This window comes from Simochromis diagramma, unplaced genomic scaffold (assembly GCF_900408965.1).
Source record: "Simochromis diagramma unplaced genomic scaffold, fSimDia1.1 OVJJ01000079.1, whole genome shotgun sequence".
Lineage (NCBI taxonomy): Eukaryota > Metazoa > Chordata > Actinopteri > Cichliformes > Cichlidae > Simochromis > Simochromis diagramma.
In genome coordinates this window covers 1566471-1594461 of record NW_024387075.1, presented here as the reverse complement: position 1 = coordinate 1594461, position 27991 = coordinate 1566471, and the positions used below count along the sequence as shown (strand labels likewise).

The following is a 27991-nucleotide window of genomic DNA, read 5'->3' as shown; positions in this document are numbered from 1 at the left end:
TTCCTACCTGTGTTGTATAGAGCGCTTTGAGTACTTTAGGAGAGTAGAAAATGCTATACAAGAAAGAATCAGTCCATTTACGGTAAGGTTTTGTAAGTGAGTGAGAGGGATATTAATCATCAGTGACCTGTTTGCCTCAGAATCAGGAAGTGTGCTGAACAGTCAGAGCTGTTCACTTCCTGATATAAACGCTCAAGAAGTAAACCGTCCTTCAATTGCATGAGAAGAATTCCACAGTCAAATGGCTGGTAGGTAACTTGAATTCTACTTCTAGTGCTAATATTGTTTAGGTCTGTGACAGTTGTTAAATGAGACATTTTTCAAGGTGTTGTCCCATAATGTATTCTAGAGAAAGCTGAGATTGTGTGGCTGTGAAAACAGATGTGAAGACAATTTTAAGGGAACTTCCCTAGCATCAGAGAATTTTCATGTTCCAAAAACACTTTTACTGTTGTCATTGTGTTAGAAAGAAAAAAAGCTGTCTTGCCAAAATACATGTATGGTAGTGCTATATGATACTTTACAATACCCTATAAAGGCAGCTTATGTAGGAGAGAACAGTGTGTCATGATTTATGAGATGAAATATCATTAATTTGCAAATTCTGCAAAAATTTGTATGACCACTAAATCACAATAATTAGTTAATACAATACAAACTCAGCTTTCATATTTTAATGTATGATGAATATTTGGATCAATCAGCCTACCTCTAGTGCAGTGGTTCCCAAAGTTTTTTTGCTAGGCCCCCCTTTGTTTTACAAGAAAAATGCTGCCCCGTGCACGCACGCACATGCACGCACACGCACTAACACATCCTCCAACCACACACACCAATATTTTGCTCCATTGCGGTTTATTTCACACTTCAAACATCTAGTAAACAATTAAGCAAATGCAAGTAATCTGCAATAAATTACAGGTAGTAATAAAATAAGTCTAACTCTTTTATGCTACATCCGCACCTACACAGGTATTTTTGAAAACGCAGCTGTTTCGTCCACACGTAAATGGCGTTTCGAATCACTGAAAACTGCGATTTTTTAAAACTCCTTTTTTGCGTTTACGTGTGGACGAGGAATACAGAGTTCGTCACGCAATGTCAAAGGTACGTGCCTTTTTTCACGTCATGCTGTGCACCACGTTATCGTTTACATGAGATGAATTGCAGAGTAGCAGATAGAGACAAAATACTGTTAATCTGACTATCGTCAGGTTTTACAGCTTACATATGCACACGCAGTTACTGCAGTGTTGCCAACTCCTCAGTAAGGAAAATCGCTATTGGCTGTCCTAAAAGTCGCTAGAAGTCGCTTAATGACGTCATCACCTAATTTGCATAATTGGTCATGCTAATATAATTGTAACCTACGCTGTTGGAGAGAGAAATAACATCGTGGAAGAGACATAAAGTGAGTAAAAAACATCCTAAATGCATTTAGAATTTATTTAGAACTACAAATTAAATTTCTTTTAGCAATTATTGTTTTTTAATGTCACAATTCCAACCCTGCTCCTTTATCCGGGCTTCGACCGGCAAAAGTGACCCGAAATAGGCACTCTGGTGGAGTTACTTTGTGTGTGTTTATAAGTAGTTTTAAACCTTGTGATCCACAAAACAGCATAACAGTAAAAGAAGAACTGACTGCGTTACAGTCAGTGCGGGAGCAGCGGCTTCGCTCATGCGCGATTCATTTGCAGTTTGGACGCATAGGTGTGAACATCTCCTGCAGCTGGGGGAGGACTATCCTCTGCCCGTGAGTGCTTTAGCACGGGTGAGGTGCCCACGGCAGCACCGCTGCTTGTTGAGAGTAAGAGCAACACGCTCTTTCACGTCAAAAAGTCATCATAAATAAGTCTCCAATAACACCAGAAAAAGTCGCCAGATTTGTCGCTAGTCGCTTTTTAGAAAAAAAAAGTCGCTAAGGGGCCTGAAAACTCGCTAAATATAGCGACAAAGTCGCTAAGTTGGCAACACTGAGTTACTGTCCCTCTATTTAGAAAGGCAGAGGCGTCACGATGTGATTATTTTACGTGTAGTTGTTTTTTTCCTGTGTAATAATATTCAACATTGCTATCAATACATTTTTCAAAAAATGTCTCTCTGTGCAAAATGGGTTCAAAAACATAAACAACTGTGGGATATTGTTTGTCGGTGATTTAGACAGGGGGAACAAATCGTGGCAGGATCAGCCTGATGTTATTTGTATCCCACTGTAACTTTACTGTATAATAGCTAAGATCTCCAAAATGTCAGGAGTAGTTAGTTATTACAACAAGTGTTTGTGAACTAAAAATCAAGAATGTGGGATACTGTTTGTCCGTCATTTGGAGAGCCCAGCGCGTGCTCCCGACAAAGGGAAAACCAATTCTGCAGGGGAGACCTACCTCGGCACTTGTGCAGGTGAAGCCAAAGGAAAGACCACCATATTTCACCATATTCACCATATTTTCTAGTCTTTGGCTTAGAATGAAGTTGGTTTGGAAACATATTCAGCGATGCTTCATCTCCTGCTTTGCGTTTCTGTAGGCGCCCCGTGCTAGCAGTGTCCAAGCGTTTTGTTTCCTTTCCCCCCTTTTCACACCGTGCCCCCGCTGCAATGGCTCTGCGCTGTCTGTGTAATTTGTGCCAGCCATGTTCCCAGGTATTTCCTCTTGCCCTTTCCCCACTTGTATTTGTCTTCATTTTCCTTTGCTTCTTGTCGTGATCTCCATCATGCCTCACTCTGTGTTCGGTCCGTCAACCTGCCTAGTTAATTTGTATCTTTAGTTTATTTCGTTTTTTCCTTGTTCAGCAATAAAGCTGGTTTTGGAGTTTACATTTCATTTCCTGGAGTCTGCATTTTGGGTCCTTTTCCTGCCTGCCTGCCCACAGCCACAACACCATATATGAGATGGAGGAAATGGCTGCAAAGCTTTTAGGTAGATCCAGCATCTAGTCTATGGTTTATAGGGTTGTACCACACAAGTCAGTAAAATTGCTTTATGAAACGGTGCCTAGTTGTTAACCTATTTTTGTAACACAGCAACCAGTTGGGAGGTATGGGATCTATCAGGACAAAAACTGAAGTACCTTCCTCAGGACCTTCTGGCACCAGTTACTTTGTATACAAGTGTGGATTTGCAGAGGAACAAACTAAAACGTGTCACCGGCATCTCCAAAAACACCAACATCACAGAGCTTAATCTGTCCAGGAACAAGATAATCGAGTTTTCTCAGGAAATCTGCAACTTGAAAAATTTACAGACACTCTATATGAATCATAACAATGTCAGATCAATTCCAGAAGGAATCTTCCCACATCTTAGAAATTTAAAGTTCCTAAAACTCAGCACCAATCGCCTGGCAAGGCTTCCTTCAGATATAAACCAGTGTACCAGTCTTACTTACCTGGACCTTTCCAAAAACTGCCTGCAAAACATCGAACCACTAGTTGGGCTACCAAAACTGAGGGAGCTATTGGTTGAGAAGAACCAGCTTACAGAGCTACCATCCCAGCTTTTCCAGAAAGGTAGCTGTGAGCTGACCAAGTTCAAGGCCATGTGTAATCCACTAAGGTGTCCACCAGAGGAAGTCTGTGCTGGAGGGGTCATGGACATTCAGAGCTACTTCCTTCAAATGGAGGAGAACCCCAATGCTCACACTACCTGGACAGTTAAAGCAATGTTTCTGGGCTCTTCCATGGCCGGGAAGTCCACACTCTGCCACAGCCTTAGGGAAGGGAAGCCTGTGGCAGTTGCAGTGAAGGATCGGACGGAAGGAATAGATATCACTCGGCTGTACACCCATGAAGTCCGCTTCCTTCTCTGGGACTTTGCAGGGCAGGAGGAGTACTATCTGACACATCATATCTTTATCACACCAAGAGCACTTGTTATCCTCACTGTCAATTTGGCCAGGTGAGACAATTATTGTTTCTTTTTTGATGGTTATTTTGTTAAATTATATGACTAATAGTCAAATAATATGACTAATGCGACTATAGTTCTTTTGTTGCCCTTCCAGCTATCTAAAAGTTATCTTTCTAAAAGAAATTATTTCACTAGAAAGTCTTTTTAATGCTTTGCAATTGTATATTCAGCCTTTATTTTAGAAAGCAAGGGAAGTCTGTGGAAGTTGACATATATATATATATATATATATATATATATTATATATATAAAAAAAAACACCCAGCACGCCCCTGCGGGCGGTTTATCCTTCAAGCTCGGGTCCTCTACCAGAGGCCTGGGAGCTTGAGGGTCCTGCGCAGTATCTTAGCTGTTCCCAGGACTGCGCTCTTCTGGACAGAGATCTCCGATGTTATTCCCGGGATCTGCTGGAGCCACTCGCCTAGCTTGGGAGTCACCGCACCTAGTGCTCCGATTACCACGGGGACCACCGTTACCTTCACCCTCCACATCCTCTCGAGCTCTTCTCCGAGCCCTTGGTATTTCTCCAGCTTCTCGTGTTCCTTCTTCCTGATATTGCTGTCATTCGGAACCGCTACATCGATCACTACGGCCGTCTTCTTCTGTTTGTCTACCACCACTATGTCCGGTTGGTTAGCCACCACCATTTTGTCCGTCTGTATCTGGAAGTCCCACAGGATCTTAGCTCGGTCATTCTCCACCACCCTTGGGGGCATCTCCCATTTTGACCTCGGGACTTCCAGGTTATACTCGGCACAGATGTTCCTGTACACTATGCCAGCCACCTGGTTATGGCGTTCCATGTATGCCTTGCCTGCTAGCATCTTGCACCCTGCTGTTATGTGTTGGATTGTCTCTGGGGCATCTTTACACAGCCTGCACCTGGGGTCTTGCCTGGTGTGATAGACCCCAGCCTCTATGGATCTTGTACTCAGAGCTTGTTCTTGTGCTGCCATGATTAGTGCCTCTGTGCTGTCTTTCAGTCCAGCTTTGTCCAGCCACTGGTAGGATTTCTGGATATCAGCCACCTCCTCTATCTGCCGGTGGTACATACCGTGCAGGGGCCTGTCCTTCCATGATGGTTCCTCGTCTCCCTCCTCTTTCTTGGGTTTCTGCTGCCTGAGGTATTCACTGAGCACTCGGTCAGTTGGGGCCATCTTCCCAATGTATTCTTGGATGTTCGTTGTCTCATCCTGGACTGTGGTGCTGACACTCACCAGTCCCCGGCCCCCTTCCTTCCGCTTAGCGTACAGCCTCAGGGTGCTGGACTTGGGGTGAAACCCTCCATGCATGGTAAGGAGCTTTCTTGTCTTTATGTCAGTGGCTTCTATCTCCTCCTTTGGCCAGCCTATTACCCCAGCAGGGTACCTGATCACGGGCAGGGCGTACGTGTTGATGGCCCGGATCTTGTTCTTACCATTCAGCTGACTCCTCAGGACTTGCCTGACCCTCTGCAGGTACTTGGTGGTTGCAATATATATATGTATGTATGTATGTATTAGTTATTTAGGTGACAGCAGCAGTGGATATTTTCAATATTCAATATTCACATGGCTGCCATATGTCGCTTAGTTTATGAATGTTGTACTTACAGCTTAAAAAAAAAAACCTACTTTTTCAGTCGAGAAACAGTTTTTTTTTTTAATGTGCTTTATGACCAAACACCTTCCACCCTACTGATATTTACTTGAACAAAAACTATACATTGAGTTTAGTGCTAGTTAGCCAAGATATGACAAATGTGAAATTAATATTTGTGTATGCCAGTTATTGAGCAGCAGCATTCTGACATTATGTGTAAGTACCAATGACACCCAGCATCTTAGAGACCAATAGCAAAAAAAAAAAAGACAATAATGATTCTGATTTTCTATCAGCTATAGCACTGTAGACCCAGAGTCTTTCAAAGACCAGATTTGGTTCTGGTTAAACAACATACAGTTACGTGTGCCAAATGCAGTGGTCATGCTTGTGGGAACACATTGTGATCAGTGCAGAGACCTGGAAGAGGTAATGGAGAAGAAGAAAGACATTGATGAGAAGGTTAACATAATGCTGGTAAACAGAAAGATGGTTTTAAAGTACCAGAAGAAAAATCTGGAAGAAAATACAGACCCATTTCTCTACATGGATCAAGTGGATGAGATTGATTCCCTTTTAGAATACAGTTTGAAGGTAATGATTGGTATGATTAAAATATACCATTTTAAATGCCACACAGGCCCAGTGGGGTGTTACTGTGGATGCAGAACCTTTTACAGTTTTCCTTTACCTTCCCTTCAGGTGTTGGATCTTCTAACTCTTGACTGCACAAAGACTCAGGATATTGTAAGATTCAGAAGTCATATTTTGAAATGCATTCAATCAGAAAGCACTTTCCTGTGTTCTGAGACCATCTTACCACAAAGTTATGAAGAAGTGGAACAAGCCATCCAAAACCTTGTTACACTAGAACAGATTCCTCAACATGGTAAGTCCAGTTAATGACTGTGCACTTTATTTAAGTAACACGGAGAAGTTGTTTTTGCTTTGTAATAAAAAGTATCCATTTTCTATGTCAGGTATTATTCTACTTGAAGAACTCTGTGATTTAATAATGAACCATGTAACACAGAGCAGAGAGCACCTCCACTCCATATTGCAATTCCTCTTGCGATATCTGCACAGAATTGGGGTTATTATTTGGTATGAAGATATTGATGTACTAAGTGACCATGTGTTTATCCAGCCTTCATTCCTCATTTCTATGTTCAAGGTCAGTGGCTGTTTTTCTTTTTTCAGACCTATGTATGCACACACTACCCTTTCGAAGTACAATGGTTTCCTTTACAAGCATTAATGTGAAGATTCCTGGTAGTGTCGCTTCCACTTTAATTTTAATTCCAAACAAAAAATACCAGACCAAAAAATAGCACTGGCCACGGTCAAACAAGCAGCTACACTCTTTTGATCCCTTTGCCTGAAGATTTCCACAGAATTTACAAACTACACTAAACTACTGTTACCACAGTTTTACTCTCCTAACTTACTATCCTAACTGCTTTCTATGATTGCAGACCATTGTGAGACATGACCTGGTGCAGCAGCTTGAGAGAATCTCAAGAGACCTACTCATGCAAGAAGGAGCTCTGATGAAACAAAGGTTCATCTGGGTGGAGGACTTGCGGTGCAGAGGCACCCTGCACAATGCAGCCCTGCGCATCTTAGTCCGGAGGGAGTTAGAGAAACTGGTCATAGATGATGATGATTTGGTCAGAGAGGTAGTAGGTAACAAAAAGGAGGAAGGCATAATTCTCACCCTGTTGCAGCACTTTGAGGTTTGCCTCCCAACTCTTGTCAGAAGCCCCATGAACCCCCAAGCACCAGACTTCATCCCAGGAGAAAATCACTGGGAGTCAGTCAGGGAGTCAAAGAGAGACCCTGATGGAGCTTGCCTCTTCCCCATCTATCTGAAGGATGACCTCATAGTATGTCAGAAATGGGGTGAGAACAAGCAGGATGATCTCAGAGTGCATGTGTACATCCTTCCTGAGGTTCCACATGGCTTCTTTCACAGGTAGCTTGGAAAACATTTAATTGTTTGTCACCTTTTATAACAGGGGTAGGCAACTCCAGGCCTCAAGTGACAGTGTCCTACAGGTTTTAGATGTGTCCTTGATCCCACACAGCTGCTAAATGACCTCCTCAACATGTCTTGAAGTTCTCCAGAGGCCTGGTAATGAACTTATCATTTGATTCAGGTGTTTTGACCCCGCCTACACGCTTTACAATCACAGGTCAAGGATGACCCTTGGTTTGACCACTCGTCCTGATCTGGTGGTCAGGGCAGGGCTAGTGTCCATGGTTGGTGTTGCAGTGTCTCTAGATGGCGACAAGGGCTCTGCTTGTTGTTGAGTTGCACTATCAGGCTGGCTTATCAGATCGGGTGCTGGTGCTGAAGGTGCTGGTGATGCCTTAGCGCCTCTCAGGTGTCGTCAGTTACGCCGACGTCTGCCCCTCGCCAGTGCGGATCACAAAAGACTGCAGTCTCTGCAGGTCGGATGATGACAGCCGGTTTCCAACTTCTGGACTCATCCTGAAAGCAGATGTGCTCCCTCTGCGCTGCATTTGTAGTATCGCCTCTGGTGCTTCTCTTTCCATCCGTGTCTTTTGCACCACCGAATGGCTTACGACGCGGGGTACCAACTGGTATACGGTGATGGGAAGCACTGAGCGCAGACATCGACTCATGAGGAGCTGCGCGGGTGATCTGAAGCCGTCGACTGGTGTGTTCCTTTGCTCCAATAGAGACAGGTAGGGATCTACTCCCTGAGCATGAGCTTTATCCAGAATTGCTTTGGCCGTTTTGACTGTTCTTTCAGCAAGGCCATTATTTTGTGGGTACAAAGGGCTTGAGGTTGTGTGGACAAAGTCCCATGTGACTGCGAAGTCCTTGAACTCTCAAGAGCTGTACTGTGGGCCGTTATCTGAAATAAGCTTCTCTGGTATACCGTGTCTGGCAAATATGGCCATGAGCTTTTTGATGACGGACCCTGCGGTGGTGGAGAATAGCCTTTCGACCTCAAAGAAGTGGCTGTAATAGTCCACAACTACTAAATAGTCTCGTCCACGCCATGTGAAGAGGTCTGAGGCCACAGCCTGCCATGGTCTCTCAGGAATCTGTTGTGTAATGAGAGGTTCTTTAGGGTTCGCTGCACACCTCTCCTGACATATGGAACAGTTTTCCACCGTGGCAGCAATGTCCTTGCCCATGCCTGGCCAGAAGAGGGTGTCCCTCGCTCTCTGCTTACTCCTCTCAATCCCCATGTGCCCAGTGTGGATTCTCTCCAGCATATTGTTTCTTAGGGCTGTTGGCACTGTGATTTTGTCACCTTTGAAGATGATGCCATGGAAGTGTGAAATTTCATCTCTGAAATTCCAGAAGTCCAAAAGGGTTTGGGGGCATTTTTTCCTGTCCTCAGGCCAGCCATCATGCACGGTTTACTTCAGAAGGGTGAGCTGCGGGTCTCATGCTGTCGCAGCCTGTATCTCTGAGAGCTTTTGGTCACTTACTGGGAGGCTGTTTATCACTGAGTGGACCTGATCCTCCATGCCTTTGCTCAGCGTGCTGTCTTGGTCGAGCAATGGTTTCCTGGACAGTGTGTCGGCCACAGGTATGTCTTTTCCATGCCGGTGCACAATCTCTATGTCGTATCTCTGCAGCTGTAACAGCATGTGCTGCAGACGAGCAGGGGCTACGGAGATTGGCTTCTTCAATATGTGCTTGTGGTCTGACTCGACGATAACTCTTCTGCCGTACATGTAGGTGTGGAAGTGCTTGCATCCAAACAACACTGCAAAGAGTTCTTTTTCAATCTGTGCATAGTTAACCTCTGTCGGGGTCAGTGTCTTTGAAGCATATGCTATTGGATGTCCGTCCTGCATCAACACAGCTCCCAAGCCATACTTTGATGCATCTACCTGTAGGCATAGCTCCTTGGTCGTGTCGTAGTATGCCAGTATGGGGCCTGGTTCCCTGGTTATGAGATCCTTTATTTGCTGGAAGACTCTGTCATGATTCTGATCCCAGACGAACTCAGAGTCTTGCTTGAGCAGCTGACGCAGCGGTGCGTTCATTTCTGATAGTCGTGGTGCGAATCTGGACAGGTAGTTCGGCATTCCAAGAATTGTCTCAAGCTCATTCTTATTCTCAGGAGGTGGCATGTCCTTGAATTCCTGTAGTTTCTTTGGGTCTGGCTGGATGCCCTCCTGGGTGAGTTTGTGTCCAAAGTAACTCACTTCTGTGGCCCCTATGACACATTTCTCTGGATCGAGACGCACTCCTCGCTCCCTTGTGCGCTCAAGCATGGCACGGAGGTTCTCGTCGTGTTCCTCCTTTGTCTTGCCAAACACGAGGATGTCATCCACGATGGCTGCCACCCCATTGAGCCCTTCATATGTCTCATTGATTTTCCTTTGGAAAATGTCCTGTGCTGATATTATCCCAAAGGGAAGGCGCAGAAAGCAGTACCTGTTTTGTGCGATTTCATAGGAACGTGCAATGTCTATGCCTTTTTCTAGTCAAATCTGACCCTTGGCTCAGCAGCTTTTCTTTGACTTGTGGGAAACTGGTTGCAAAGACAATCCTGTCTTGGACCATTTCATCACAGTTAACATAGCCACACTGCTTGACAAGTAGCTTTAACTCTGTCACAAAGTGTTCGAATGACTCTCCTTCGCCTTGGAGTCTTTCATTAAATTTGTATCTGGCAAAAACGGTGTTAGTTTTCGGCATGAGGTACTGTTCAAACCTGTCAAGATAGGTGGTCAGCCTTTTAGCTTCTTCATCAGACAGCTGCCATGTGTTATAAATGTCTCTGCCTCTTTCTCCTACCCACAGAAAAGATAGCTGCACTGGGTCTCCTCGGGCTTGCCACTTAGCGGGCTGCTAAACATTAGCTTCACATGTTGCACAAACCTTTGCCAGGCGTCGGGAAGAGTAGCTGAATCCCAGTCCATTCGTGGTGCAGGAACTCCCGACGAATCCATTTCGCGCTGTCAAAGGGTGTTTAGTTCGAATTACTCTGACACCATGTAATATTCTGTTCTTTGACTTATGAATAATATATTCTTAAACTGCTTCGTGAGTCTCCATCTTCTTTATTTACCACTCACTCGGTACAACATAACACACCTCCACTTCCGTAACCCGCCCCACTGCCACTACAGCAAACCCCAAGGGACAATAAGCACGAAGTGCAAACATTATAAACAATACAACAGTGTTATATAAAATCTGCAGGACACTAGCACTTAAGGCCTGGAGTTGCCTACCCCAATCTGTAAGATAAATATATTTTCAATTGTATGTTGGTTTTCACAATTTTCAAGGCAGAGTCTATATAAAAGACTCAAATATGTACAATGAAATTCACACACACCACTAGCACCACAAAAAGCTCATTCAATAAGCTAGAGAGAAGATGTATTGTGTCTTTTTTTTAATATATATAATGGCACACTTTTACATTTACACTTTCTTTGTAAATTTCTTCAGTTTCCAATGTTTTCATTGATTTATAATTCAATTTTTTTTTCTTATTCTTACTCCACTCAAAAACCTCATGAACCATAAATCTTCTCTCATGGTTGCCACATGTAACCCTTAGACTGATCATTAAGACGTGCTCTCTTTACTCGACTCACTGGGTGGGAAAGGAGCAGTGTCTCCTCTGCTGTGGAAACAGACTTGCTCTGTTTAGACAGGGGGACAACAATGGAGATCCCTTTATAGAGATACGCTGCCGAAGACCTGAGAAGGATGAAGGTAAAATAAAAATCTGTGGTGTCTTTTGTTTTAGGACCAAAAAAAGCTCGACAGCAACGGTAGAACTACATGTAGCTCATTTCTTTTCTTAGAGTTTCGGCAGATGTGGGATCTGATCTTGGCAGTGATGTCCAAGCTGTTTGTGCTGTCAAGGCAGTGGCCAGGACTGACCCAGCAGGTGCACACTCCCTGTCCAGAGAGAGGCTGTCTGCATTATTTTACCTGGAGGGACTGGCAGGAACTGAACAACACCAACCTTTACAGTCTGTAAGTGTTGTATCTCTTAAGACTTCATCCCTGATGGCTTTTCAGAATCTAGACTATGGTTTAATCACATGCATTCAGAGTTGTGGGGATATTTCGGTTACTTGCGGACTAATCAAAACCAACATTTTTAAATGTGTATGAATATACTGTGCAGCTGCTCCAGTATTGATAATTGTGACAAAACCTATTTCTTGTTTACTGAAGTTTTTGTGGTTGTTGTATTTTTCTAGTTAAACTACTAACGAATTACATTTGACTAGGCTTTGCTTCCATGCCTGTAAAGCATCTGCATACATTTTTTAACTGTACAGTACAATGAAAATGCAGCTTGTTTCTGATTTTTATGAGGCGAAAGTGGTGTGTAAGTCTTCTGATGTACTAGCAATGGTCAGAATTCCAATGTTCCGTGCCCTCAGACTTTTACCATTAGCATCGGTGCTAAAACAAATTACTGTTAGCTTGTAACAGATAGCACACATAACTAGAATTAACTTGTTTTTCTCCTCCCCCTGTTTCATTATGTATTTTCATCTGGTTATTGTTTATATCTCTTTATTTTTTACAGTGTGAAGGAGGAAAAATTAGTTTGCCAGGGAGGCCATACACGACGAACGGAATTCATTTTTCCAAAAGGTAAATTGATGTCTTCTTTATTCTGTAAAATAAAGGGGAAAATACAACAACAACATGTGCATTGTTTATATTGTTATTAATCACCACTGTGTTTTCTCTAAAGCTGCCACTTCGCATTGATGACTGATGAGAATGACGTCAAAGAAGACAAACACAGCATCACAACCTCTTAAGCAATATGTTTAGTGGCAAAATGTTTTTTGTGCTAGCCAATTTTATCTTCTTTTTTAGTGACTGGTATGAGTATTATTTGGAAAAGTGTCACCAAGTATTAGGTTCAGGGCTGAGGCTGATTTTGTAATAAATGTTTTGTAATAGATGTATTTAAAAAATACTCCAGAAGACTACTTGCATTTCTATTTTTGATATGCAGCGTTTCAGTGTTTATGTGTACAATGACAGCCTCTTCTGGCTCTTGAAGACTGTCAGCTATGTTTTTCTTTGTGAAGACAAGTTGTAGACCTTACAGTGTTACATGAAAAATTACAACTGCTGCATGTAAAACATTTAAGCTGATCTTTAATAATATGATAGTCCAAATCAATCCAGTCATCTGCAAACTCCTGAAATAGGCTTGCCACCCCTGTATTTCTCTAGTTTTTCATCAGTTCCTCAAAACTCTCTTCTACGTGCTGGCTAATGCTGCCTTCAGGGTCTACTCGTAAATGTCACGAAGAATGGTTAATTGTTAAACCCCTGTAGTCAAAAGAAATGACATGTTATTAATTACATAAACTGTCGCTGTCATATAAAAAATACATGTCAGATTATCATATATTTTTGTAGTCTTTTTTGTAGTCACTCGTGCCTGTATGAAAAAAAAGTCCTCACAGCAAACTGAACTGTGTAGTCTGAGTTAAATCCAGATAGAACAGAACCCAGTGAGTTAATGTCCTATAGGTCATATAGCAGTAATTTTCTCTTCTCTTCTGTCTAAAGACGGAAATCGACTGTCTGAAGTCTATTTTTGTGTCTTCTGTTTTGGAAATAACCTGCTTAAATGTAAATCTGACACTTGTTCAAGTGAAGAATGAGGTAATCGAATTGATCAACTTCTGGACGTACACAACTTACATGTTTTTCAGAAATATTTATGCAAATGCTTAAGACCCTCCTGAAGTTCTAAATTTAGGTGATGTTTTTAGGAAATTACATCTCAGCTATGTAACTCTGTTTAAAAACGAGAGGGACAGAATTATAAGACCATGGCACCTTGGTCAACATTCACTTTAACTTTGTGCTGAGCAGCTATAGAAGTCTACATAAACTATATATATATATATATATATATATATATATATATATATATATATATATATATATATATATATATATATATAATTTAATGAAGGAAAACACAAACTGGATAATTTTACAGGGCGAATAATTTCCAAATACATCAAAATCTTTGGGCGTTACCAGTTTTGATTATTCTTGCCCCACTTTAGGTAGTTACTATGTTTCCCACAGTCTTCGAAGGCAGCATCCTATCGCGGCATCGCCGGACCTCTCTCAGGTGTCTTTCCCGGGCAGCTGCACGGCGGAACGGAGAAATGAGAAAGGGGCAGCATGGCGGACAGGGAGAAGAGGAAAGCTACCCCGCCGTCTGGCCGCAACATCCAGGTGAAGTCCCCGGCCAGTTTCAGGTAGGTCCCGGCGGACACAGGGTTGGAGGGAGGGAGCGACCGAGCTGCCAGCCTGCCCACCAGGCTGGAGGCTGTGAATGAGGGATGAACCACTGCGGTTCTGCATATCCGAAGGTGCTGATGCTGGCTGGTTGGAGCCGCTGCAGCAGCAACAGTGTCTGTCTCCGCGGAGCTTTCCAGCGTTCCGACTTGCAGTGTGTTGTTGAGTCGCATGTTTTGTGCTTGGGCGTGTCTGCTCCCGGTGGACAGACACGAGCGATGAGCTCCCTGCTGCAAACATGGTTTAAATATGCCCTACTTTCTGCTAGTCTGCTTCAAAATCCTCACAGTACAAGGATACTTGGTCGTAGTGCATGTTTAATACATATTTTTTCCTTTGCTTTGGTACTCCTTTACGACGCAGTCCAAGTCTCCATCATACGTTTGCATCATTTTGAGATTGATTTGCTGCTAAAACTCTTGATTCGACAAACCCGACACTGATTTAGTGTCATATTTTCGGATTTTAACAATACAGACAAGGAGTAAAGCATATGCCTCCAAAAGAATATTTAAGGGACTGATTGTGTTGATGATTTTATGGAAATGTTATCAGAGCCATACGTCATCATAAGCTGACTTTTGTGGTTTAACAGTAAGTAAACTTTGATATTTAGTGGAAACACTTTAAAACATTATTGAATCATTCTTCCTGAATTATTATTCTTATACCAGCTTAAAAATAAAACACCAAAGAGACAGAACAAAAAAAGAAAACAAGTATACTATTTGTCCCAATTACTCACTTTTACAATGCATAGATTTGCCATACAGTCAGACTGATTTTGAATAGCCTAATGTACTCAGTAAACAAAATATTCAGTAAAATAATTACATCCTTACAATAATAATTTAGATTTTGGTTTTGCTCCTTGGGTTTATTTTCAGACTGAAAAAAGCAGTCCGGGGAATCTTTGTGCTCTACAAACTGGACATGTAGATATATATCTACATGTCCAGCTGATATCAGCTGTTTAAAAACGGTAGGTCAGGTGACCAGTCAGAGGGATTCAACCTGTAGAGCTGAGCACTGCAAGAGATTAGCTCCACGCTGATGTCTGCTCTCACATGCTGAGTGTCTCACACTCTCGGAGACCATTGCAGCGCTGCTTTAAGAGAAGCTGTGGCATTACTTCAGGGTGATTATTGTGAGGATGGAGGCCTGTGATCAATATTCTCTAGTGAGACAACAACAGACACACACACACACACACACACACACACACACACACACACACACACACACACACACACACACACACACACACACACATTCCTGCAAACACCCAGCCTCTGGCCCAGTCTGTCCTTGTCTCATTAGCTGAGCTGAAAACAACCACCAAACATCTTTGTTCAGGATTTCATGATGATCTGTTATTGGGGATTGAATGCTGCTGATTGGTATTTGGGAAATGTGACTGACTAGAGGAAAGAAGCCAGATAATCCAAAATCTCGGGGGCTGGCCCAGTCCCAGAGCGGCCATATGTTGTCATGTTTTTCTCTCTCACCTCCCTGCCTGTGCACGCTACAGTGAAATCCTATGTCTCAGCCCAAGCCACTGCAGTTAAGAGACCAGCTCTTTGTGTTGGGAGATGTTCAGTAAGTGAGACACAAAAACACCTCACCTTTATTTCTGGTGTTTTAGTGGCGCATTAGGATTTGTGGCATGAATCTGAGTGCAACTGAATTATGTATTAGTCATAAAGAACTGGGTTATACAGAAAGGATGCAATAAAGACACCCATTCGATTTTTATACAAGTCAGATAAATGGTCTGTATTTGTATAGCGCTTTACTTTGTCCCTATGGACCCCAAAGCCCTTTACACTACATTCAGTCATCCACCCATTCACACACTGGTGATGGCAAGCTATATTGTAGCCACAGCTGCCCCAAGGCAGACTGACAGAGGTGAGGCTGCCAGACACTGGTGCCACTGGGCCTCTGACCACCACCATTAGGCAACGGGTGAAGTGTCTTGCCCAAGGACAGACCGACCGAGACTATCGGAGCCAGGGCTCGAACCGGCAACCTTCCAATTACAAGATGAACTGCCAACTCTTGAGCCACACAAAGTCAGATAGCCGCACAAAGTCAGTCTGTATAACAATAGATTTCTAGTAAAGGTTCTAGGTTTGTAATCCAAAATGTACAGCAGGTAAAATTCTTTTTGCCAAAATCATTTATTTCTATTGGTTTATCAGTATGCAAATTGTGTCTTCTGCTTTACTGAAAAGTTTGTTCTCACTGGGTGTACCCTGGATGACTCATGTTACCGCTAAGGATGGAAACTGAGTTCCCAGTAGTTCAGTTCCTTGGAATTGTTAGTCTGCTTTCCTATCAATTCTGCTTATTGGTTCCACTTCAGTTGGTGTCCTGGAGGAGGAAAGTAGCGGTGCAGTCTACAGCATGAATATGGACATAACTTTTATTTTTATTGCACAAAAGGACGAGAGCACAATGGTAAAGTGCAAACTGCATACAGGACAGAAAACTTGCACTGCTAAAAGAACTTCAGCTCTTTGCAATTATCTGCACAGATAGCATGCTAAGCTAGCCAAGAACCCAGTGTGATGTTAAAGCTGAGTGTAGAGCCCAGCCCAACAGTCAGACCCTGAACTTCAACAGGCAACAAATTGATGAGCAGTCAGGCTCTAGCATTTTTCTCCCTGTTCATGTTTCTAAAGTAGAATCACTGTGGCGATCGCATTAAAGTCTCTCTGTGCTGGTTTTCATCTTTTTGCTTTTTGTTGTCAACTTTGTGTTCATACCTTAATACTGAAAGAAACGTCATGAGTGTGTCCTCATTAGAATAGGGGTTTATGTTGGTGTGTTGGCCTGTAGCCTATAGGTTTTTATTGTTAACTGGTAAATTATGAGACAATGATTTTCATGTCATTTTACAGAGAATAGTGAAAGTAACATAATGAGTAGTAATACATCTTTTGACTTTTAAGTAATGACCCCAACACTAATCAGAGCCTCCAGCATGCACAAGCATTTGACCGCACAGCATACAGTTATTTCCCACGAATGTGATGTCTTTGATGTGTTGGCTGGTGGTGGTGACTCTCAACCCAATGACAATTGACAGGAGAATCGATAAGGACACTAATCGATAAGTGATGTTGATAATGGAAATCTGAATCTCTAAATTCATATCAGTTCTTATCTAGTAAGAGTTTTACAACTCATGATTTGGTTGTTATAAACACTGTGCACTATAACAACAACGAAACGTTTTCCTGTTAGGCAGCTTTGGTAGAACGTGTGTAAACTGTGGCATGTGGTGTTAATGATATTCAAGCTGACAATGAGCCGTGACAGCAGAGTTAAAAAAATAGTCTAAAGTGATGTTGAATTCTGCATTTGAACATCCTTTTTATGTTCATCCTGGAGATGAAGAGAAACTGTTGAAATGTTCAGGAAACCGGCAGTCATATTGTAACTGATATTAAGCAAAGGACAACAAAATGCTGCACAATGTAGTCTACAAAAAAAGGAAAACTGGAAAACTTATAAAGGCTGCATAAAATAATTAGACCTTTCAACTAGTCATCCCCAAACAGAATTTAATCTTCAGCTATCCTGTAATATTTAATGTGAAATTAGGTGTTCAGGAAGTCTCAAACCTGGATTGTATTTTTTCATTTTAGAGGGAGTGGTGTGGTGAGGGCTGGGCTATACATTTATGTGAACTGTTGTTTTAAAATTACCTGCTGTGCATTATTCACATAACTCACTTGTGGCACAAGAGGGCGTAGTGGGAAATCTGTATCTGTGCAAGTGTGCGTAGTTAAGCATAATTAAGAAGATATGAAGCAGAACGACAGTATAGGATTGCAGACTACTCTAGGGTGCTTTAAGGGAAAAACTCATTAGACATCAGACAGCTGAGATCCCTGTTGATGGATCAGGTAATGCCTGTCTTTCTCAACAGGTGCAAGTTAACTGTAATCACTTGTTAGAGTTATAAAATAGCTTTCTGTGAATAGGGTTTGAGAGTTCTAGTAAGTTATTTGATTGGTTTATCATACAGTAGCATTAATTTGATTTGGTTAACTTGTCTAAGCTGGAACTTTCACTCTGTTAACAACAACTGGAGCTGAAATAAAGGTATTGTCATCACCCCGTTGGACAGGTGGACAAGGCGGGTGGAGTGGACATCTAAGTTTGTGAATGTAATAAGTCAAGAACAAAGATACGTAGGATTTTCAAATTGATACCATAGGTGCATCTACTAAAAACCTTGGATAAGTTTGAATGTCAGTGATCTTGACCTCATGGTCAGAGTATGCTTTCTGAAAATCTTGTGAATGCAAAAACTTGAAAACGGGACTACGTAAGATTTTGAAATTGGCAACTCAGGTGTGTTGCCAGTTGCCAGTAGTTTTTGTTATGTATTTCATTGAACTGGCTGTCATTTCCAATATTGCTCATACCTCCACCAAGTTTCCACCTTAAGGGCACGGAAAATACCTTTGTAGGTCATCATTCATCTGTTTCGTGTTTAAAGAACATAAGTAGAAGGCAGCTGGAGTTTGTTCTAGGGATGTCATGATACCAGAAATTTAGAAGTTGGTACCAGTAGGATTACACGAGTCTCCATGCCCAATTCATTACCAAACCACAATTATTATCCTATGTACTGTACTTAAACAGACTCCTTTATTAAAAGGTATTTTAAAACACTGACATACTGGCATAATTTTAATTTAAAATGTTAACATTAAAATTTGCTCACAAAACACAGATTGAAATGTTAGGGTGGTTGTCGAATAGTCTAGTAACGTTACAGCAAGGATTGTAACCTGTGGAAGAAAGTTGATTTCACAACAGTATTGCCAGCTATGATAACATATATTTCAGGATTAAGTAAGAAGGATAATACAGGGAGTGCAGAATTATTAGGCAAGTTGTATTTTTGAGGAATAATTTTATTATTGAACAACAACCATGTTCTCAATGAACCTAAAAAACTCATTAATATCAAAGCTGAATGTTTTTGGAAGTAGTTTTTAGTTTGTTTTTAGTTTGAGCTATTTTAGGGGGATATCTGTGTGTGCAGGTGACTATTACTGTGCATAATTGTTAGGCAACTTAACAAAAAACAAATATATACCCATTTCAATTATTTATTTTTACCAGTGAAACCAATATAACATCTCCACATTCACAAATATACATTTCTGACATTCAAAAACAAAACAAAAACAAATCAGCGACCAATATAGCCACCTTTCTTTGCAAGGACACTCAAAAGCCTGCCATCCATGGATTCTGTCAGTGTTTTGATCTGTTCACCATCAACATTGCGTGCAGCAGCAACCACAGCCTCCCAGACACTGTTCAGAGAGGTGTACTGTTTTCCCTCCTTGTAAATCTCACATTTGATGATGGACCACAGGTTCTCAATGGGGTTCAGATCAGGTGAACAAGGTGGCCATGTCATTAGTTTGTCTTCTTTTATACCCTTTCTTGCCAGCCACGCTGTGGAGTACTTGGACGCGTGTGAAGGAGCATTGTCCTGCATGAAAATCATGTTTTTCTTGAAGGATGCAGACTTCTTCCTGTCCCACTGCTTGAAGAAGGTGTCTTCCAGAAACTGGCAGTAGGACTGGGAGTTGAGCTTGACTCCATCCTCAACCCGAAAAGGCCCCACAAGCTCATCTTTGATGATACCAGCCCAAACCAGTACTCCACCTCCACCTTGCTGGCGTCTGAGTCGGACTGGAGCTCTCTGCCCTTTACCAATCCAGCCACGGGCCCATCCATCTGGCCCATCAAGACTCACTCTCATTTCATCAGTCCATAAAACCTTAGAAAAATCAGTCTTGAGATATTTCTTGGCCCAGTCTTGACGTTTCAGCTTGTGTGTCTTGTTCAGTGGTGGTCGTCTTTCAGCCTTTCTTACCTTGGCCATGTGTCTGAGTATTGCACACCTTGTGCTTTTGGGCACTCCAGTGATGTTGCAGCTCTGAAATATGGCCAAACTGGTGGCAAGTGGCATCTTGGCAGCTGCACGCTTGACTTTTCTCAGTTCATGGGCAGTTATTTTGCGCCTTGGTTTTTCCACACGCTTCTTGCGACCCTGTTGACTATTTTGAATGAAACGCTTGATTGTTCGATGATCACGCTTCAGAAGCTTTGCAATTTTGAGACTGCTGCATCCCTCTGCAAGATATCTCACTATTTTTTGACTTTTCTGAGCCTGTCAAGTCCTTCTTTTGAACCATTTTGACAAAGGAAAGGACGTTGCCTAATAATTATGCACACCTGATATAGGGTGTTGATGTCATTAGACCACACCCCTTCTCATTACAGAGATGCACATCACCTAATATGCTTAATTGGTAGTAGGCTTTCAAGCCTATACAGCTTGGAGTAAGACAACATGCATGAAGAGGATGAAGTGGACAAAATACTCATTTGCCTAATAATTCTGCACTCCCTGTACTTTGAATGATGTTAGCATAAACTGAAGAAAAAGTCTTTACACATGATTATGTTTAAAATAATTAGGGATGTTTCCCTCAGAATTAGATTGTATTTGTGGCAGCGAGGCAGATCATGTGTGCACATATTTTAAATGTTGTTGAGCATACTCACAAATATCATGAATTATTAAATAATAGCATATACACTAACCACATTATAAATAATAAAGAAATAATCAACTGCCTCGCCAATAAGTTTCCAATCCGTTGAATGAACTCCACAGGTATTTGCCTGTTCTGCTCTACAGCCGTAGTGAGATAAAGTGGCGAGAGCTTTTCTTGTTCCTCAGGCTCTGGTTAGATATGCCTTTCCAGCTCACTGTAGATCATGTTTACTCAGATTTACTATGCCAAGGAGTAGGGCGGGGTGATATATCGAGTTTTTTAAAAATATCGATATATTTTTATACGAGATATAAGATGTGACCATATCCTTTATATCGATATATACGTTATAATTATAGTTGTGGAGCCACAAGTTTGCCTCTCTTTCGTCCACTTTTGTCTTTACGCAACGTTACTCCGCCTCGCCTCTCCTTCACTGAACACAACTCCCCCTCCTCCCTCATAGCTTCACCTGCAGGCAGCGACAAGATGAACACGGCAAATCTCAGTTAACGAGTTACTGCGCATTGCTCCGTGCGTGGGGCTGGATGGCGTCAACGTGCTAACGAGCTAACCACGCTAACGAGCTAACCACGCTAACGCCATGCAGCCCACAGGGGCTGCACAGCCTAAAATCCTTTCATTTTCTCAAAAGTTGACAGCGCGCCTTATGTATGAATTCTGGTTGTGCTTGATGACCGCGAACCGATTTTATGTGGAACACAGCGCTCAGCAATCTGTCAAAAAATGTTTTAGTACGACTCTGGTAAGCTACGGGACTGCACCACTTGATGGACTGTCGGAGCATTACGGCTACCGAGGAGCCTCGCGGAGTAATACGCACTGTGCTTCAACGTAATATTACCGTATTGTGTGTGTGTATAAGGACCATAAATGGCACCTGAAGTCGATTTCAAACTCCAGGCTGTCAGTCACGCAGTAGAAGTTGGGAACAGAGCAGCTGTGAAATCTGCCTATGTTATTATGCTCAGCGTCTTTTAGTTTACATTTTGACTGCACAATTGTGAGCTTTTTGTTATGGACAAAAACAACATACTTTTCTTTTATTTATGGAGCATTATTTTTAATAAATGCTCATAATTTATTTTTGAGTAGTTTTTTTCATGTACATCTATGCTTTATGTTAATAAAAGTGCCTGTGTGACATCTGGGACACAGCTTTGACTAAGAACTCTCTTTTTGTTCTTACTTTATGGCTTTAAAAAAATATCGAGATATATATCTTATATCGCCATCCAGCTAAAAAATATCGAGATATGAATTTTGGGTCATATCGCCCAGCCCTACCAAGGACGACACTAGCTGGCTAGCAGTTTGTGAAATTTCAAATACAATTACTGATGCTCTTACATGGTGGAAAGGATGCATTGTGCAGATGGTTAAAAAGGTTGATCCAAATTCAGCATCCATAATAGAAAATATTTTTCAATTTTAATATGTGACAATAATGCAAAAGCAGAAGAGTTACATCATTAAGTTACTTTAACTGCAGCGTTAAGCAGTCATATTATATTTTTACTTAAAATTAACATTGACAACAGTACTTTTATGCTTACATTTGACTTATGCTGTGTCACTACTGTTGCTATAATGCTGCTGCTGCCACCTTGTTTCAGTAGATTTACATTTCAAATTAGGTAGTGTGTCATCAGGGACACTAGCTCTCTGGTAAAGAAAGTTGGAAAAGGCCCTTCATTTCTCTTGTAAATGTTGCTGCAAACATCAGTTAAATGTTGTTCAGGATTTTTTTCTAGTTTTTTCTTGAATCATTGTGATTTAATTTGGAGGCTATATTGCCCACCCATACTCTTGCATTTTGCATGACTTATGTCCCGAGGAATCAGAACTCGTAGGCAGATCTTTCCATTTTTTCCCCCAAATTACTTAAAAATCAAAAGTTTATCAGTAATCTCTTAATTATAAATCCACAAAAGTGTTTGAGTCATTTATCCATTGACCCTCTTTCTTTACTTTCACCTTTTCATTTGCAGCTTTAATGTTGGTTGATTTGAATTTCACCTGTAGTAGGAGCTAGTGGACAGTAATTGCCCTGCTTGCTGTTCCCAGTGGATGATCATTTACTGCTGTGTCTCATTTCTGCTAACAATGCATGTTTGACTTGACAGCACTCCGTTCTGTTTATACAGTACAGGACCCTCTCTCGCTCTTCTTTTTCTGTCACTCTCTCTCTCTCTTTAAAAGCAAGTACAGCACAAATAAAACCTAATTTAGGAGTTACAGTTATATTTAGAGAAAGATAAGTTGCTAACGTTCCCTTAGTTTTTCTAAAAGATCCCTGCTTTGCTTGTGACATCTGGTTTCACCAAGATGGTGAAAGAATTATGACAAGGTGTCTGTTTCACCTATGGTAGGTCTTGATGCATTCTCAATCATCCAGGAAAGAAAACCTCCAAAAGTTGATTCTTTTCATCTGGACGTAGCATTTTGTGGGAGAAACGTTTCAGCACTCATCCAAGTGACTTCTTCAGTCTCAACTGACTGCAGGTTTCCCCAATCTTATAAACAGTACATTTGCATAATGACTGAAACCAGCCCACTGAGGAACAATGGGCTGGGAGGTCAGTTCCTTAATCTTAATTATGCAAATTCTCATGACCATTGATCAACAACCACTGACCAAAACCCACTGATCAAAGACCACTGATGAATGGCCATGAGTACCATTCACAGAGAGTTGGGGAATGGCTGCAATCACAGCATTGTAAGATGGCGAAAGATGTACCCTTAGGCCCCCTCCTCGATTCAGAGATGGTCTTTCCCTTTTCACATAAATGGCCTCCTTGACTCCGCGCTCAAACCAGCGTTCCTCCCTGTCCAGGATGTGTACATCCTCATCATTGAAAGAGTGTCCACTGGACTGTAGGTGTAAATAGACTGCAGAGTCCTGGCCTGATGAGGTAGCTCTTCTGTGTTGTGCCATCCGCTTCACCAGAGGTTGTTTGGTTTCCCCGATGTATAAATCCTGGCAATCCTCCTGGCACTTAACAGCATACACTATGTTACTCTGTTTGTGTCGGGGGACCCGATCCTTGGGGTGGACCAGTTTTTGGCGCAGCGTGTTTTGGGGTTTAAAAGCCACAGAGACCCGGTGTTTAGAAAAAATGCGTCTCAACTGCTCCGATACTCCTGACACGTATGGGATCATTACAGGTTTTCGCTTGGGCAGCGGTTGTCCTTCTCTCCTGGATTGGCTGGAGCTTTCTTTAGATGCCTTTCCAGCTTTGACAAAAGTCCAGCTGGGATAACCACATTTACTCAGGGCCTTCTTGATGTGCTGTTCTTCTGCCTCCCTGGCCGCTGTGTCAGTGGGGATGGAGTTCGATCTGTGTTGTAGCGTCCTGATGACACCCAGTTTGTGCTCCAGTGGATGATGAGAGTCAAACCTTAGATACTGATCTGTATGTGTAGGTTTACGGTACACGTCAGCTTTTAGATGTCCCCCATTACTGATGGAAATCTCACAGTCTAAGAAGGCTAACGTGCCACTTTTCATATCCTCCCTGGTGAATTTGATGTGTCAGTCCACTGAGTTAATGTGATCCGTGAATTGTGGTACGTCCTGAGATTTAATTTTCACCCAGGTGTCATCCACATATCTGAACCAATGGCTTGGTGGTGTTCCAGGGTAGGATAGCAAAGCCCTCTTTTCCACTTCTTCCATGTACAAATTGGCCACGATGGGTGAAACTGGGGAGCCCATGGCACACCCATGTTTCTGCCTGTAGAACTGACCCTTGTATGTGAAGTAGGTGGAATGAATACACAGTTCCAAAAGCAAACACACTTGGTCGATGCTGAGAGTGGTCCTGTTGCTGAGGGTGGTGTCATCCTGTAATCTCTTACAGACTACCTCCAACACTTCCGTGACTGGGATGCAAGTGAAGAGAGATGTAACGTCTTGCGAGACCATGGTTTCATCTGCCTCCATAATGACATCTCTCACCTTCTCAACAAAATCCAGGGTGTTCTGGATGTGGTGTTCAGAGCTGTCCACCAGCTCGTTGAGGTTCGAAACCAGAAACTTGGAGATGTTATAGGTGACAGAGTTGATCATGCAGACAATCAGTGTTAAAGGTGCATTAAGGCATTTATATATACCTGGCAGTTCTTTCATCCATCCAATCATTTCAAATTTAGAGACACCTCTTTCAAAAAACCAAAGTGGAAACAACTATATGCATATTTTATCTACAGTCCATGCAAACTGGTATTATGATCTACAGCTGTGTGTTAAAATGAAGTTTTCAGCCACACGGCTAATGAGAATATGATTGCATATACATTTACTGAGGCTATTTCTTAGCTTCAATTTACAGACATTCTGCTTACAGCAAAACAATGGGGGGGGGGTTTAAGGAAAGAAAAACAATTGTAAAATTGTGAAAGCTTGGCCAGTTTAGTAATGAAGTAATCTTTTAATTTTTGCACAATGAATGTCAGGTAATTCTCACCCTGTGTCCTTTACATTTATGCACTGACCTGCACTTTTTACCATCCTATTATGCTTGCATTAGCAACATCAAAAGGGTTTCACAGCAGCGACAGTGGTGGGATAACATCAAGTGGGAAGCTATAAAAGACTGTGAAAAGCAGACTGTAGATTTATTCTCGACTAGAGAAATGCTACATCCCTAGAACATGAGAGGTAAACGGGCACCCTGGAAAATAAGGGAATGGAACTTTGTAACGTGTCTATAACATGGTAAAACCATATATGAACTCATTGTGATTTCCTAACCTAAATGCTCACAACACAACTGAAAATAAAACTCAAACGCTAGTGAGAGCGAATTTTAAGAACTTCCTTGTCAAAAGTTGTGATGTCCAAAATGGGAATGCCCCTACATGTTTTCAGAAAAAATGTTCCAGTTGGTGAAAACAAATAAACAGTAGTATTGTTTAGTCAGAGGTTTTGTTGAAGTGAAATTTTTAAATTTGACTAAAAACAGTATTATTATTTATCAGCATTACTTTACGATAAGTGCTGCAGACTATCTGAATATACCGTGTGACTGTTTGGGCACCTGTCTACGTTTGCTTTATGGCCTGTCAGCCTTCTTATTTTGTCACTGTCACCATGCTGCCAGATCTCAGCACTGAGTGCAGTAGTTTCATGAATGATGATAAGCCAGAATCTTCTTTTAAGAAGATGAATAGGGAAAAAGAGCGATGGAAAAGGGAAAATTAAAAGTCTTCTGTGATCAATGAGCCCCATGACTAATTGAGGGTGACCGTGTTTTACACAGATAGAGGAGAGAGAGAGAGCGAGAGAGGAGTGTCCTCCTGTGCTGATGTTTTTCCTGTTTGGACTTCCCGTGTTGTTAGATGATCTGCTAACACCAGCAGTTTCCAGCATTGGCATAGTAAATCTGAGTAAACATCAGAGAGAGGGAGAGAGAAAGAGGGTTATATAATACTACTGTTCTCTGGTGGCTTCAGCTCCTCTCTTTGGGGGAAAAAAAATCCCCCATCCATCTCGCTTCCCTCCCAATGAGCAGCAGCAGCAGCAGCAGGGCTCTGAATCAGACGCCGCTTCCATCGACCCTGGACGAGCTGCTCCCCTCCTCCCTCTCCCCCAGCTCTCTTCCTACACTCGCTCCTCCCTCTCTGCCTCCCTCACTGCCTCTTTCACTTTCTAACCCTCTTGCTCCTTCTCCTCCTCCTCTCCTCTTGGCTGTGGATGCCCTCCTCACTTACAGTATGGATTCGGGAGGGGAAGGAGAAGAGGGCTGGATGGAGGACCAGTGGGAGAAATGGTAGGACATCTGTCTTATTCTCTCTCTCTCTCTTGTTTTTTCTTTTTTCAGTTTATTGGCATGCAGCAACATGGCTGTGTGTGACCTTGCAAGTGTGTAACTGCTAATGTTTCTTCTTCTTGCTATTTGGCATCTCCTCGGTACAGGCATGCCCTTGAAGGAGATCGCCTTTATATGACTGTGTGTACGTTTGTACCTAAACAAGAGAGGTAGAACGTGCAGCGGAGGTTGCTGCCTTATGATGACCAAAAATAGGACCATAGAGGCAATCACATGTTATCCTGCTGCATGTGTATTACAGTGGAACTGCCGGTGTAGGAGAAGCACTGTGTGGACGGATCGTTGTCCTCAGAGTTTGTTTTCATGCAGCTGATGATGGAGAAGAGGGTGATTGTACTTGGATCTGTTGAATTGGACGGGACGGTCCTGATTGTGCTCCTGTCCTTGCAGGAGGGCGAAGCTAATGAATGACAGAGAGCATGCAGCCTCATAATTCCTAGTGGTAGTGTAAACGTGAGTAAGGAAGGGAAAAGAGTATAGTTGGAGCTGCTGTGATGACTAAATACTGGGCTGAAAGGTAGAATAGCACGATCAGAGCAACACAACACAGAAACACATGTGATCGTAGCATTTAAGAGAAGTATTATGTGGGGAGCATGGTTTTCCTGTTTTCACTGTAATAAAAGATATAGAAGCACTATTTATTTCTCATTGCTCTTTGTCAGGAGATTTAATTCCATTCTGCATATTTTTCTTATCTCTCTCTATTAACAGAAGTCGTCTTCTCACTGCTGTGTGACCTTCCTATATGATAAACTGCAAAATGTCTTTTTCTCACAGAGATTATATCAAATTCAGATCAACATAAAAAAAAGAGTTAAAAGGAAAATACCCATATTTGACCTTGTTTGCCATTTGTGAATTTGCAAGCAAGCTTTAGATAAATGTAGTTCTATCAGTGTTATATTGGGTTGTTTCTTATATACATACATATATAGGATATTTATATATTACTGAGCTGGCCAAGCACATCATGGCCTGAGCGTGAGGTCATTCTGCCCTTCATTAACACAAGCAGAGAGACAGGCCGAGGAGACACAAACATGGCAGCAGGCTGCCCTGTCACCACCTGCTGTTACAATAATGCTGCAGTTTGTCCCACATCCTTGGCGATATAAAACTGAAACATCCGTCCTGCAGTGTTGTTACAATCTGAAGTTGTTTTACAACATGAGCTGATGGGACTTGTCTGCAGGGACCGTTTAAAAGCTGAACAGTTTAAAACCCACATCACTTAAAGCGAATAATCAAATTAAATAATCTCAGCAGAAAGATAAAATGTGCTGAGAATGGGATCAAAATCACAGATCTGAGCAGGAAATGCTCAAATCAGCCAAGGAGAGGTGAACTTAAGTTTTTTTTGACATGTTGTAGAGAGAAATTTATGTTTTGAGACATATTAGTCAATTTTCAATCCTTGAATGTGTTCCTTTTTATTACAGAACTACTTTTGAATTGTTCTTTCTAAACTTTGCCAAAATTGTTAAAAATTGAAAATATGAAGCCTTTAGTTTCCAAGTCGAATCCCGAGTCCCGTCCTGTGTGAGACGTTGCTGAATTTATTTGGTTTTCTCTGCTGTGTCACGGTGATGATGTTGATGTCGGCCGGTTGTTACTACATCTTGACCCTATTTGCCATGTCTCACTTTCAGTAATGATGACACAGTAAATGTGTCACAGGAATCTCTGACCTGGACAGCCCAAGCAGTCTGCTGAGTCAGCCTGCAT

The 27991-nt window shown here is 42.0% G+C and overlaps 2 protein-coding genes across 5 annotated transcripts in view; both read left to right on the top strand.

Annotated features, from left to right (window-relative positions):
* Positions 1–189: 189 nt before the first annotated feature.
* On the top strand, positions 190–13374 carry si:ch211-210p4.6 (malignant fibrous histiocytoma-amplified sequence 1). The gene is made up of 10 exons (XM_040045593.1): positions 190–248; positions 3026–3899; positions 5789–6086; positions 6195–6381; positions 6473–6666; positions 6968–7467; positions 11060–11217; positions 11310–11484; positions 12050–12117; positions 12221–13374. The coding sequence occupies exons 1-10, from the start codon at positions 242–244 to the stop codon at positions 12235–12237; spliced, it is 2478 nt and encodes an 825-aa protein (XP_039901527.1). The 5' UTR covers positions 190–241; the 3' UTR covers positions 12238–13374.
* A 104-nt stretch (positions 13375–13478) lies between these two features.
* Positions 13479–27991, top strand: part of mapk8ip1b (mitogen-activated protein kinase 8 interacting protein 1b) — a 53287-nt gene continuing 38774 nt past the window's right edge. For 2 of the 4 annotated variants that reach the window (XR_005697831.1, XM_040045501.1), the window contains exon 1: positions 24191–26203. Coding sequence is in view for 3 of the 4 variants with exons in the window: in XM_040045501.1 (XP_039901435.1) it covers positions 25938–26203 (266 nt within the window). In the remaining variant the exon portion in view is untranslated. Of the gene's footprint in view, positions 13764–24190; positions 26204–27991 lie in introns of those variants that run through there. The other 2 variants (XM_040045504.1, XM_040045502.1) reach the window with 2 other exon arrangements.

What these genes read in the sequence shown, in the direction of transcription:
- si:ch211-210p4.6 (XM_040045593.1), top strand. An exon ending in TTTTAGAATACAGTTTGAAG is followed by an intron (nt 6,087 to 6,194) that starts GTAATGATTGGT and finishes CCTTCCCTTCAG; the next exon opens with GTGTTGGATCTTCTAACTCT. An exon ending in AACACCAACCTTTACAGTCT is followed by an intron (nt 11,485 to 12,049) that starts GTAAGTGTTGTA and finishes TATTTTTTACAG; the next exon opens with TGTGAAGGAGGAAAAATTAG.